The following is a 15,144-nucleotide window of genomic DNA, read 5'->3' as shown; positions in this document are numbered from 1 at the left end:
TGTAAGCAGACAAGGTTTGTCATAATTGTAAGGAAGCTCAAAACTGTGTATATTTTTGGGCCGCACCATAGCTCAAGCGGTTAGTCGCTGGCTTCCCACCACAGCAGCCCGGGTTCGATCCTGGGTCTGGTCAAGTGGAATTTGTGGTGGACAAAGTGGCGCTGGGGCAGATTTTCTCCGAGTACTTCCGTTTCCCCTGCCAGTCTTCACTCAACAAATTGCTCCACAATCACCCTCACCTATCATCTGGGGCTGGTACAATAGGCCAGAAGTGGCCGCAGTACAAGGGACTTAGTTCCACTCCACTAGCAATAAAAAAAGTGTAATATTAGATTTTTATATTTATATTGCTATATTACCATGTTGTTAAGTTCTTGAATTGGAAGACACAGGTTGAATCACTGTTACCCAGATTGGAAAAGGCATGTTAAGCAATACAAATTATGAAAACATATAGTAATGTTACAACACTTAAAATGATATATCATGCATACTTTCATTCACTCATGAGATATGGAATAGTTTTTTGCAGTAATTCGTCAGAGGCCAAGAAGATCTTTCTCTTACAAAAGAAGACTATTAGAATAATAATGGGGATGAAAGATAGAGAGTCATGTAGGCCAGGATTTATAATGTTAAATATATTAACACTGGTCTCTCAATATATTTTATCTCTGATGACTTTTATGATAAATAACTTGGAGTATTTTACTTTTAATTACTCAATTTATGAGAGATCGACATGACACGAAAGAAATTTACATGTCCTACAATCACGTCTCGCAATGAGCCAGAAAGGGGTCCATTGCATGAGTATAAAAATATTTAACTGTCTATCTGATTATTTAACTGATTTAGTACATGATAAAAAAGAGTTTATAAAAGAAATAAGAGATGTCCTAATACATAATGCGTCATATACTGTTGATGAATTTTTGCTCTTCTGTCGGGATCAACAGCTAAGGAATAGAAGGGGAGTGCATGCTGACTGATGGATGTCCCACAGTAAGCATTAATATAGACATTAAGTGTAAATATAATCTATATTCTATGTACGTATTTAGATGCAAGTTGTCTGCATTTATGTTTGTTTGTTATTGTGATATGGCATGTTGGAATTGTAAGGATGTATTGCTGTTTGTAAAGCTTGTAACATGTTTCATATTCAGTGCAGATTGCACTTATGAATATCCTGAAACACAGATGTATGTATGTATGTATGTATCCTGGGTCCTAAGACCTTGTAATGGATTTGTGGCATGTAAATGAAATGAAATGAAATGTAGGTTCCATACTGGAAGTTAAGGTGGAGTGTGGGGCATAGTGCTAAACAACTGAATGGAAATCTGCACTTAAGAATAAAGTGTGAAGGAAAAGAGATCTCTTTCCTCCAAACCTTCTTAAACACAGGTTCCCTTTCCATAGCAAAGCACCATGCTCCACACACCCCCACCCTTACATCCATTACAAAGCTGAACCATAATATCATTACAAGTGTAAACATGGCTGCCAGTCCTATAGTGCTGGAAGAATTAATATCCGAAGTACCTGATCATAACCTGTCAGCCCTGAGTTAAAATTCAGCCACAAATCTAGGTGATCTTAAATTTTCTATTTCTGGATAAAAAGGGCTAATGATCAACAGCAACCAGAAAGTTTGTGGGCATAACATATAAAAGAGCTATACAGACCATCTGTGGATATAATCCAAATGGATGCAAGATGGCAGATAAATATAATCAGCACAGCACTGGTTCTGAGTAGATAAATTTGAATTTCTGTAAATAATTTCTGTAAAGATGCTACTTTCTTCCAACATCTAGATAGTGGTCACACAAAATCCACAATAATAAGAAGATACTCACTGGGAACTTAAAATATCAAGACATAAATAACAATTAAATTGTTTCCTGGCATGTATAAAATGTATCAGCCAAAATACATCATTCATAATCTTAAAAACAACATAAGAGTAGCAAGGTATACCCCTACAGAATGCACACACAATATTTTCCAACTGCATTCTTCACTTTCTTACATACCTCCATGGCACTGATGTTCATCTACTGCAGAAAAAAACACAATGTTAGGAAGCATGTGTCCATACAATGCTCTTTCAGTAACACCCCCATTCAGTGTTCCACAGTTTAAGGTTTTCCTTCATTCAATATTCAATTTCAACAATCGCTTGTCAAGTGTCAAATTATGCCAATTTATAATATTAATTGGTTTAGTCTTCAAATTCAGTGCTCCAAAAAGAAACATATGAGGATTTCACTACAAAATGGCAACAAAATTAATTCAATCCACTAGAACCAATTCTTTTATGCTTCTAGTCAAAAAAGAAAAACGTCAAAGGGAAAACAATACAAAAATAATGAAATTAACATGTATGATAAAGGGAACAATCTTCTGTGTTGTGACACAGTGTAATTTGGTAGACAGGTACCAGCAATTTGGAGGAACTTGTTGCCTTCTTCTATCCTGAAAATGCAGGCAACTGTTTCTTCTGAAATGTTTATATTTACCTTTCAAACTACACTGTGTCACATCCCAGGAGACACTAATCTTCACAGGCATCACCAGGAAAGCTTTAAATCTCATGTCAGTTACCTGTTTCTCCATTGTTATCTTTCCAGTCTGGCCAAAGATGTACTTTCTACCAATCATGGCTGTTGCATGCACCAAGATGTCTGTTTTGCCTATATCCACTCCCATGCGGTTGGCATAACTGTCAAACACAGGGCACAGTAACCTCTACTCTGCAATCATTCTTATGAGGATTACAGGATCCATAAGGTTCAGAAGCAGGAACTGGCTGTGGGTATTCAGGATATTTAACAATTCATCAGTGCATACAAGCAAAATTAGGCAGAAAAGAGTCTGATTTGTGTTTATTTTAAAACCAACCTCAAAGATCCAAATCATCACCAGATTCAAAGTTTTCAACAGACCTGTTGCTAGGCAACAACTGCAAAATAAACAGCTAATCAACAGCCATCACTAGGTAATGGCTCTGTAAACAATGGTCATTGCTAGGAAATGGCAGCAACAGATGCGCATGCAACAATGGAGGAATTGTTGGAGGCAGTGTTTTTTGTACAGTCTGTGCCAAGGCTATAAGATGAGGAGCAGCTGCAATTATGAGACAGTCTTGAGAAGGTAGTTAGGGGAGTGGAGTCGAGTTGAGAGCCGACAGTTGTGTGACAGTCACAAACCAGTAAGAATGTGAGTATGGAAGCAGAGGACACTGTTGGGATCCATCACCAGGCAATGACTGTTGAAGACAGAACAGACTGAGAAGACTTAATATGTGCTGTAGTGAATTAACAATAGTGCTATAATTACTTATAGTTACAATCTCTAAGCATTCAATATATCCAATTACAAATCCAAACCCCATCTACAGTCACTCAATCGCATGATAATATTACATACAAGAGGTTTCACAAATTTGTTTACCCTTTGGATTGATATTCTATTATCTTTTTTTATAATTATTTTAAGATGCTTTTGTCAATTTCTGCCAACTTTAGCGGACAGAGGGTGTCGCGTGGCCAGTGCAACAAACGGACTTCGCCAACAAGCAGCAGTCACTCAGTCGGTATAGTTTGCTTGTGGACTCAAGCCACAGTTTTTTTTCTTCTTTTTTACCAATTTCTGCTACATAAACAACTTCAGAATTAGGACATGATCATTTAGGAGACATATATGTATAAAATGATAATATTAAAATACACTTCACAGGAATAGGTTTCTTGAAGGTGTTAATTGGATTGAACTGGATCACAGCAGGATGCAGCGGTGGACTTTTGTGGTGACAGTGGTAAATCTTAAAGTTTCATATCACAGGGAACATCCTTAGTAGCTTGACCACCGATTTCTCTAATAGATTCCATATAAGAAAGTTAGTTACCTATGATACAACTGCATATCAGGGACAGTCCTAAATGTAATTAGCTCAAGAGTGGGAAGTTACAGTAAATGAAGCCCTTTTATCCTACAAGAACCAGGATGTTAGGTCAGTGCATGTGCACAACCAAATTTGTATTACTCATCACAGCAGTCCCTAATGATGGAGACAAGGATAGTTTCCAAAATGTAGTTCTATTTATTTTAATGTTGATGAATGTTTGAGAAGAACTCCCTACAAATGGAGCATAATTCCAGAGATAAATCTTGCTTTCAGGCTTTCCAGTACTCACTGCTCTTGGATGCCCTTCTGCTGTAACATCCACTGAGCTGCACATGGGCCTTTCAGCTCCTCAACATTGAGACGAGGAGGTTTCAGGCCAGAATCCTCCTGCAGTCCATAGCGGAACTCCTTGTTTGATACAGCCACCACTCTGTAAATATACACAGTTTCAGCAATTTCAATACAACAGCCATAAACCATCTAGAAAAAACAACACTTCTTATTCTGTTGTCATCAGTAGTTACATATAGTGGCAGAAGATAATACCAATGAATGGTAGTAGAAGGTTGGAATTGATATCGCAGTATCCACCTTTGCGAAAGAAAGTTCACGGTATAACTCTAGACAGCAGAACAGCTTAATGTAGATTGTTACTGTATCAAATTTTGTATTTTCACATAAAGATAGCTCTGCTTCCACAATATTTCAAGTTCACAATGTGTATATTCAGTGACTACAAAATTTCAGTGTTTCTCTCAAGGGCTCTAATGTATAAGAATGGATCACAGCAGAATGAGTACTGTGACCAAGTATATCGTTAAACATTCATATTTCAACAAGCTTTACATCATTATGATATAGAGTCTGGTCTGAGAAACAAATGTCAGACAGTATAATGACGAACTCACTTTGCCTCCACAAGGTGGGGCCATCCAACATAAATGGAGCGTCCCAAGAGCTCTGTGGCGACATCCCTGATATTCGCTTTTGATTGGTCCAAAATTCGCAGGATCATGTTGCTGCCTTGGCTTGCTTGCTCGAATACCTTCACCTTGGACTTCTGTAGTGATGCCTACAAAAAAATTTCAATACTTAGATTTCAGAAGTCACACCATACCCATGTTTGACATCGACATATTTTGGACTCGATTTTACTCCCCTCTTTAAGCACCTGGCTATCACTGAATTCCCAGATGCTGTTATCTCAAGATTTGAGGCTCTCTCTGCAATGACAGTCAAAAAGAAGGCCAAGCAGACAAGAAGAGTAAGACTACTCTCTTGGCTTGGCTTACTATTTGACCCTGATGATGGAGGTAATATATTCCTCTGAAATGTTGGTACAACAGACTACATGGCACCATATCACAGAAATAGTTTGTTTAATTGTCACGTGTCATGTGAGACCAGAGCTTTGAAGCCAGCAAAGATGACCATTGTGGTGTGGGAATGGCTCTGTAAACACATCAACTGCTAGGCAGTGGCTCAGTGGATGTTACATGACCAACATAGCTGCACTTACACGCAACAACTGAACATGCCACACCATGCCGCATCACCAACAATGTCACCTGCCATTAGGCGATGGCACAATAAACACCTCTCTGCAATAGTATTGATGTCATGCAACAACAGAACCAATGGAAGTGGTGTTTTCTGTTGGGTCTGTCCCAAGGCTATACCATGAGAACCAGTGAACCAGTCCTGAGCCAACAGATGTAGGAAGTTGGTATGAGATGGCTGCCAGCCTGCGAGGATGTGAGTGAAGGAGCAAAGGAATGTTCACTGTTGGAAGGTGTTACCCAGCAGCATAGTGAAGACTGTGATTGAGAACACTAGTCAGTGTCTGATACTAATTTGTAAAGTTTACTCATAAGAGTCAACAATCTTGAAACAGCAGAGTCAGTCGAGTAATTGGTGGGTAGCAGTCTCAGAAACAAGGTCTTGGGCCTTGGCTAGGAAGCTGGTGGCAGGGCAGTAATAGATTGAGCCTGCAGTTAGTAGTTGGGAGACAGTCGCCACCCCTTGGCAGAGGCATGGGAGGCAGAGGAGCCCCCATTGTTGTAAGTCATTGTGTAGCAACCCCAAGTCATGAGACAGATGCCAGCCAGCAAAGACTGGAGGCATGGAATATGGACACTGAGGAATCTACAGTGTTGTGAGATCCGTTACTAAGCAGCACAGTGAAGACCATGACTGAGAACATTATTCTGTGTGTGACAGTGATTTGTGAAGTGTAGTCACAAGTTGTTTAAGAGTCTTGAGACAGTGGTTAGAGAGTGCACTTCATGATCCATAAGGGTGAAGAGAGTAGCTCTTGTTAGAAGACTGTGACCAGGCAATTCCTAATTGAGTTGTGAGGTAGATGCCAGCCAGCAAGGACTGGGGCTCTGTAACATGGAGGCTGAGGGTCTATGGCATTGGGACGGTTACCAGGTGACAACCAGTGAAGACATAGCAGACTGAGAAGACTCAGCGTATGCTGTGGTGAACTGCAGAGTGCGTGAATTAGTGGCAGCGCTATAGTTACAAGTTTCAAAAGTCCAATAAATCCAATCACCAATCCAAACCCTGTGTCTAGTCACTTAACGTGTGACAATACTTTACTGTTATTATTTATTAAATCAATGGCCTATAATCTCTGAATCCTAAACTTCTGTGCTCCCCTAGAATTCTATAAATAACCAGATTTGTGTATCAACCATTACAAATTTAATATTCATGGGATTACAGGTTTGATTCCAAAAAAACACTGCCAATATTCTCAAAAAATAAAAATACAAAAATATATGAGTCAGTTTAATAACAACAAATTAACTGCAAGATGTGAACAGAACCAACTAAACAACATGAGACGTCAGGAAAATGAGAAACTCATATCACAGAATGAGTTTTCCTGTGCCCTGTCCACAGATGCCAGCATCTGCGTGACACACGCAGTCACAGGAGCAAGACACAACACAAAGCACAATACACACACGAAAGTAGGAAGAGTGCTCCAATAGAAGAGGATAGGTGTGACTCGCGTATTGAGATGCGACGTAGGGATAAAAAATCCTGAACAGTTTTAATATATATTTTTAATATTTTTAATATTTAATATTTTTCGATATATATGATGAACATATATTTTAGTTATTTTAGTATGAAGACGGCAAGGCATGCAGTGAAGTAGTTTAACATAAATCGAAAAGCACCTGAGGATGACACCTTTGTGCCGAAACATGTAGTGCAGGAGTGAAGACTGAGGTGAATGAGTGTATGCACTGTAAGACGGCTCGAATAAATCATGGACATAAATCAGTGCAACAGGACGCTAAAATATAACAATATTAAAGACCGATGACAATGGGGACCACCAGTAAAATGTTAGTTGAACGAACAGGACACTGACTTCCATGTACAGAAGATGTCAAAACATCCCATAGCACAATAACTGTTTCAGTATACACAGGGGCAATCTATGAAGAAAAGCAGTTTAATAAGTTATACAATGATGTTCTAACTTCCAAACTGAAAGTTTGGTGAATCACTTGTCAACCATTCCTCTCTGGTTGACTCTCACACAACACTGGAATAATGCAAACTACACAAGGTATGATTTATAAGGATTGCTGGGTTTCTGGACTCTGTCCATGTCTAGTATTACAAGCACAACACAACTTTCAGAATCTGGATCTGGTTCCATCGTAAGCTGAAAAGGCAGGGAGGCACCCACAAATTAGTTGAGTTAGATTTTCCAATGTTCAAGATTACTTGTAGCTCTTTCTAACAGATCCAGACAGAACGTCTCCCCACCTTTCAACCTGAAGATGGAGAGATTCAGCCTCGGAAAACATTGCACTCTGTTCTGAATATGAAACGATAGATCCTGAGTACAATATACCGCAGTCAGAAATCTTTAGTTTACTTGTATGATCCTCCAACTGACTTTCATGAAAATGAATTTATTCAAATCTGAGATGATACTGAGGGCATGTGATATCCTGTGCGACTTATATGTGACTCAAAAAACTCACAGTGTGAGGAATGTGTTTCAGAGTAGGGAAGCCTGGAAAGTAGACATCCAGCCGCACATTTGGGCACAAACCCTTCACCAGACGACTGCGATCAACATTAATTTCATCCCTTGTCTTCTTACATACTGCAGCATGGTTGTTCTTCAGAGGAGGGAAAAACTGTGGCGCTTCATATAGACCTAACACAGAAAAACACATTTATATTGTGCCCAATGTTCCTCCAAAATACTGGCATCCGCCTACAATACTACAGAACCCAAACAGCCACAGTGTAAACATCTGCCATGAAAACCTGCTAACTTAAATCATGATAAACATGCAAAAGGGTTCCTTCATGGCCCTTCCGTTAAAAGAACTATGCAGTATTGGAACTGAATAGGAACCAGGTGAAAAGTAACAGGAATATTAGAAGGACATTGTCACTTGAATGGACATTTATTCAAAATGAGATGGGTGATGACAAAATAAGAAACAGCTTTACAACAACAAACATGGTGCTGCACTTTATCCACAATGCTGGATGGCTGATTAGAGGAAAAAGGTATGAAACAGACTGAAGATGGCCATGTTGCAACCACCCACATCCATACATGCACATATACACAATGGAGACAGACAGTGAAGGGCAAGTATTATATAAGCAAATTCTGAATTGTAAGTTAAACATATTTCTTTTCCATACCAAGATCATTTTCTGTGTATGTGTAGATAAGCATTGGACCATGACTGTTACGTTTGCATTCTTCCTCTGTCAATTGTTTGTCACATGGAGCCATGGCTTTCAGAAGCGATTCCTGTTATCCAAGAGAACATAGAGATTATTATACATGCACGTACAAAACAGAAGGCTAAGGGTTAGCCATCCATCCATTCATTCATTTATTCAAGGCTTACTATTCTGTTCTTATTTTGTCAAAGCATCATGCACAGCCATCACACTGGACACACTGACAGCCGTAGTTCACTCAGCAGTTCAGCGACATCGACGCTGTTTAGCCGCTGATGGTGGTCACTTCGAACACATACAATGACTCTCTCTCTCTCTCTCTCTCTCTCCGCACAAGAATTGTAATTACATGTCATTTTGTTCCAAAGATACTATCAAAGAGTGAGTACAATTTTTTTGGACCCCTCTGTACATTTTGTAGAATAACACAACTTAGTATCAGGATCTGGTGAGCAGACTGCAACTACACACTGCCATATTACCTCATCAATGAATGGGATCAGCACAATCGCCTCCCACTCTTGTTTCTTTCCATTGAGATCTGTCTTGAATTCAGATGGGTAGAAGTGAAAAATTGGCGAGTCCTCCTCATCCATCAACTGCTGATATGGTAAAGGTAGCAGCTTCTTACTGTGAGAAGTGAGAAGGTGTTCAAACAAAGAGAACAAAAATATGGGACACTCTGACAAAGAATAACAATTAAAGATTACAGTTTCCTGGGATGCGACACCAATCAGTCTTCACAAAAAACATATCAACATTTTTGTTGAACTTACTGTCTCTATCTTCAGCTTCTGAACATGGATGCAACAGGCTCCTTCCAAACAGTGGTAACATACTATCAGGCTATATGATATCACATTCTTTAAAGTCGCTGCCATAAGAACGCCATACCTCAGTAACAATAGTTTTTATAAAAAATTTGGTCCAGTGATTGAGGCTAGCTCTTTCTAAGGGACCCAACAGAATAGGTGTTTTCCCTCGCCTGAGGACGGAAACAGATCCAGTTTCCGAAAGGTCGTGTTTTTCTTAGTTATCTTAAAACCAGGACGATGGATAAAGTCCGAAAACCCAATATCTCTGTGTGTTATACACCATCGTCAAAATCCTACAGTAACTACTAATAAAAAATTTTGTTTTGTAGACAAATAAAAGAACATTTCAGAAACATGTACAGTAACAAAATCTGGCTGCAATTTGACATTTCCTCCACAATAATAAAGATGTCATTTGGCTCTAAAAACAACTTCAATATCACTGCCACAGAAAGAAAACAAGTCTTCCTAATTTATCTTGACGCTGACTATCAACAGTTGGTATTACCTAGCTGCAGGAAGTACAGCCAACAGCTGCTGAAAAGGCAGGAATGGTTCCCCTATGTCAAAACTTAAATCCAATGTCTCTGAGAAGTTACAGATGTCTGAGATATATGGGGCATAGTGGTGCGGGTAGAACCAAGACCAAGAGCACACCCCATTATAGTAATAGTGCAGGTTCCACTGGATGGCACGCACATAGCCATCTGCCTGAGAACGCAGTACATCACTGAAAAATATGAGAATCAAAACTGTAGGTAATGCAAAAAAAAAAAAAAACTACAGACCTAAACAAAAAATTATTACCAAATTTTATGATTCAGTTTTTTTTAAACAAACACTTTTTACAAATATAAATCACTCCGTCCAATGTGACCTGTAAGTTTTTTTACTACATGAAAACTTAACACCCTTACATGTTTCGGTCTCCGTGGACCATCTTCAGAGGGCAAACATCACTACAAATAGGAAACCACCATCACATAAGTTGTTTAGACGTAAAGTACGTACACTTATATGCTACAATGCATAGTACACAAAATAGAACATTTCACAAACACAGCAGTTTCCTGGGAATGTAAAGTTTTTAAAAAATATTTTAAAAAATATATTTGTAATTGTTAGTGTGACGGACCAGAATGAAACAAATCAAACACTTTTTATTTGTTCTTTATACAAAATGCATTAAATAAATGCATAATGCGGAGGTTCTGTCTGTCCACCTGTATATCTCTTTGATGGATTTGGGTTAAATTTGGTATTGAAAGGTATGATAAAAGTACAATTTATGCTGAAGCAGTTAAAGTTTTGAAAAGTAATGTCGAAAATATAACACATATGAATTGTTTTGGAATGAGATGATAAAAAGAAATGTAAATCTATCATGGGGAAGAGGGTGACCTTTTTCAGTGAGCAAACCAGCCATGCAACCCACTTGCATGTAACAACAGCATCTAGATGCCTCCCTAGTAGGGTGCTGACAGTGAGGTCAAGGAACGACATCTCATGGATAACTCTCTCCTCATCTCCCTTGAGCTGTTACATTTCCCCTGCCAATTATATAGTCATTCTGTTCACATGAATGTTGGCAGTAATGAGTTTTCTTAGTGACAAGCGCTTTACACTGGGTAATATTACGCAGGAGGGGCTACAGAGAAACAAAATAGCAAACAGAGAGGGCAAAGCTTCAATCACTGTCATCCCCCTGATCATGAGACCTGTTTCAATGGCCTCTGCATAGTTACTTACTTACTTATGGAGCTGAGCCCTTCTTGAAAAGCCAAATCTGCAGCTACTCAAGAATTACCCAGCATTTTATGGAACCTAACGGTTCATTACTGTGTTCACAAGAGCCCTCCACTAGTCTATCATGAGCCAGATCTATCCAATCCATACCATCCCATCCTGTCTAAGATCCATTTTAATATTGTCCACCCACCTACATCTTGGTCTTGCCAGTGGTTCTTTCCTTCTGGCTTTCCCACCAATATCCTATATGCATTCTTCTTCTCCCCCACTCATGCTACATACCCTGCGCACCTCATCCTCCTTGAATTGATCATTCTAATTATACTTGGAGAAGAGTACAAGTTAAGAAGGTCCTCAATATGCAGTTTTGTCCAACCTGCTGTCATTTCATCCCTCTTCGGTCCAAATATTCTCAACATCCTGTTCTGAAACACCCTCAGTCTATGTTCCTCCCTTAATGTCAGAGAGAAAGTTTCACACCCACACAAAACCACCAGCAAAATTATTGTTTTGTATATTCTAATTTTTATGTTTTGGGACAGCAGATGAGAAGACAAAAAGTTCTGGACTGAATGGTAGTAAGCATTACCCTAATTCAATCTCCTCTTAATTTCCTCCTCAATCAGGTTTTGATTTGTTATTGTTGTTCCCAAATATCTGAACTGTGCTTTTGCATAGTTACCTTTTATTAATCTATTTTCATAATAAATGCCTATTAATGCTTACTGGTTGTGCGATTTGTTATTGTAACAGCATGTGTTCAGGGCCGAGGTAACAACGCATTGCAGTTTTTTAATACCAATATCATTCCTCTTGGACTTAAAATTCCCTGTTCGTGGACAATAAGGAGGCACTTAAAATAAGTAAGTACTGACCAAAGGTGTTACATGATGCATCTGGGACAAGAACTATAAATGAACTGACATTTACCCAGGTAATGGATACACAGGGAAGCACTAGCAGGAGCACCCCTATTATAATAAAATTAAATTGGAATTTTGTGTTCCCACAATTAGGGACTTCTTATACTCAGTAAATATTTGTTCTTGTTCCAGCTGAAGCCCAATATAAATAACTTATTATTTCTCCACATTTAATTAAATTTGGTTTAGGAACTTACCGGCATTTACTGCAAGAAATGTTCAGCCTTTGAGAAACTGAACCTTAATTATTACTTGTGGCTGTATAGCTGCTCTGTTTCTCGATCCAGTTTCTTTCAGTGCATCTGTCCTATGTCACTGATTATTTCAAGTATCAGTCTGATATTAGTGATCATGTAACTAAATTCATTTCTGTAGAAACCGTTTCTTTAATTACTTACACAGAAAATCGTTTTATCATAAATAAATACAATAAAGAACTAGGATAGCTCAGTTGGTATAGCAACTAGACAGAGGGCTGTTTCTCCAGGCAAGGGTGTAAAGCTGACCACTCACCCCCATCTAATACCAAAGTTAAAAATGGTGGAGCCATACCTCCATTCCCCATACATCTTCACGTCATGGTGCTTAATTAATTAAGCTCACAGATAACATTACTTTTTTAGCCTACTTTACTCATTTTTAAAAAACAAAAGTACGAGTACGGTTATGTGACCTCCATTTATATGTGTGCGTGCATGTGTGTTTGTGTGTCCCCCCTCATCAGCTTTTGAATGCCTGAACCAAAGGTAAAGGTAAAGGTAAAGGTGTCCCTGTGCTTAAATAGTTAAGCACTATGTCATGAAGACGTACAGGGGAGTGCAAATATAGCTCCACCATTCTTGACCTCAGCACTAGATGGAGGGGAGTGGTCAGCTTCATGCCCAGACTGCTTTACCCACAGGAAAAGGACCCCCAGCACCGATTGGATATGAGGCTGGGTGGGCCCCAGAATCAGTCTGGACACTGTGGAGGAGAAAAGTATTTTTCACTGCCAGGAATCAAACCTGGATCACCCAGCCTGTAGCCAGCAGCCTGTTGCCACACTAACCAAGCTATCCACATTCCAAATGCCTGCACCAGTCTTTATGAAACTTTGTATGTGTAACGTGCCAACTGGGTGGCACACGGTAGTGTAGTTGGTTGAGGCACTGTGCTACAAGTCAGAAGGTCACAGGATCGAATCCTGATGAGGTGGATATTTTTTTTAATTTACCTAATCCTTCCAGCCGCACTATGACCCTGGGATCGACTCAGCCTCTAACAGAAATGAGTACCACGAATATTCTTGGGGGTAAAGGGCAGCCGGCACGTAGGGCTGACAACCTTACTGCCATTTATGAGGCGACTGTCTAGAAAACATGGGAACCTGAACATCTCACAACCTATGGACCTCCATGGCCTGATTCCCCATATCAGTAGGTGAAAAGTTAGTGGCATCAATTTCTATGTGATCCATGTAGCGGCCTCCGTAGTCTAGGGGTAACTTTCCCACCTCATAACTCAAGGTACACGGGTTCAAACCCAGCAGAGGTCTTGGAATTTTTAAGGCTGTGTCCCGCGTCGTAGATTTATGGCACGTAAAACATCCTCGTGTCTCTAGGAGGCCTCTGAGCAAAATTAGGCAAGTTTCCCGCCCAAGTAGTTTCCAATCCCTCCGGTAGATGGGGAAGTATTCAGGGACCACTGCCAGAGAGGGCCGACCTCAATGGCAGAACAGGACGATAGCGAGCACCAGTATTGGAAGGGCATGGCAACTAGTTAGAATAATTAAAGGGGGCCGCACAATATATCAACAAATGGTCGCAGTGCATGGGGAAACCCACATCCTCCAAATAATAATAATAATGTGGTCCATGTCATATCAAGGGAAAGTAGGTGATTAGTTCTTCCCAGAACTTCTTTCTTACAGAACAGAGTTTGTATGAAGATAAGCAAAAACCTCACTCATCCGCAGATTCATTACATAGGGATTTTACTGAAATAGATGTTNATATATATTGTGTGAGTGTAACAGGATGCTGAAATATAATATAGATGTTTAGTATGATAATCATACAGAGATGCACAGACAGATATATGTTAAACATACTTGTTGACAGTGTCATACTCCAGTTTGTTCATATAGTAGTCCTTCTTGTGCTGGCGAAACTCCAGGTGGAACAGGGCATTAGCATTTGCCTCTTCATCACTTTCGTACTCTTCCCAGTCCTCTGTGTCATCATCCTCATCTTCATCACTAACAAAACCCAATTCTACCTGCAATTCTTGTTCTGTGATCTGTATCAGGGCTTTTAGATCCGCATTCATCACAGGTTTTGTGGTACTACTGTTTTCTTCAATCAGCTCTCCGTTTTCTTTTGAACCAGTATTCCTGTACTGCAATATCAACATCACAAAATTATGATCAACATACACCCAATCATTTTTCACACATTTAATTTTCTATATTTTCTTTTAACCCTTTAACTGCTGTGCTACCTGCTAGAAATTCCAAGGCATTTTGATGGTAAATTAGGGAGTCAGTAGGTCTGTACTCCGTGCTTAAATTTCTGCCACTTCCTTGCCCTTTGTTCACGTGCTATATCAGGAATAATACTAAATTCACTATCAGAATTATAAATCTCTGCCCACTTTAAACAAATCGCTGCATTCAAATAATTCCTTACTTTGTTGCTGTCTCTATCAGCAACTAACAAGTGCTTACTAACCTGAAGATGGAACCAGCATATTCCTCCTAAACATTAATATCCACCTACAAGACTACATGGTGTCACAGCCCAGAAGACCACAATCTGAACAATCATCACCATAGGCCGCGCCATAGCTCAGGCAGTTAGTCGCTGGCTTCCCACTGCGGCAGCCCAGGTTTGATCCTGGGTCTGGTCAAGTGGGATTTGTAGTGGACGAAGTGGCACTGGGGCGGGTTTTCTCCAAGTACTTTGGTTCCCCCGCCAATCTTCATTCCACCAAATTCTCCATCAGCATAATCACCCAGGGC

At 39.6% G+C, this 15,144-nt stretch overlaps 1 protein-coding gene across 1 annotated transcript in view; it reads right to left on the bottom strand.

Annotated features, from left to right (window-relative positions):
* The window catches only part of LOC111865115 (5'-3' exoribonuclease 1), a 51,480-nt gene that overhangs the window by 24,822 nt on the left and 11,514 nt on the right, over positions 1–15,144 (bottom strand). The window contains exons 8-15 of the mRNA XM_023852850.2: positions 14,236–14,522; positions 9,983–10,204; positions 9,142–9,289; positions 8,615–8,726; positions 7,933–8,111; positions 4,825–4,988; positions 4,206–4,346; positions 2,614–2,731 (exon numbers count right to left, since the gene is read on the bottom strand). Coding sequence (XP_023708618.1) covers positions 2,614–2,731; positions 4,206–4,346; positions 4,825–4,988; positions 7,933–8,111; positions 8,615–8,726; positions 9,142–9,289; positions 9,983–10,204; positions 14,236–14,522 — 1,371 coding nt within the window. The remainder of the gene's footprint in view (positions 1–2,613; positions 2,732–4,205; positions 4,347–4,824; positions 4,989–7,932; positions 8,112–8,614; positions 8,727–9,141; positions 9,290–9,982; positions 10,205–14,235; positions 14,523–15,144) is intronic.

Source organism: Cryptotermes secundus, unplaced genomic scaffold, assembly GCF_002891405.2.
Source record: "Cryptotermes secundus unplaced genomic scaffold, Csec_1.0 scaffold2, whole genome shotgun sequence".
NCBI lineage: Eukaryota > Metazoa > Arthropoda > Insecta > Blattodea > Kalotermitidae > Cryptotermes > Cryptotermes secundus.
This window is presented reverse-complemented; position numbering and strand designations above follow the sequence as displayed.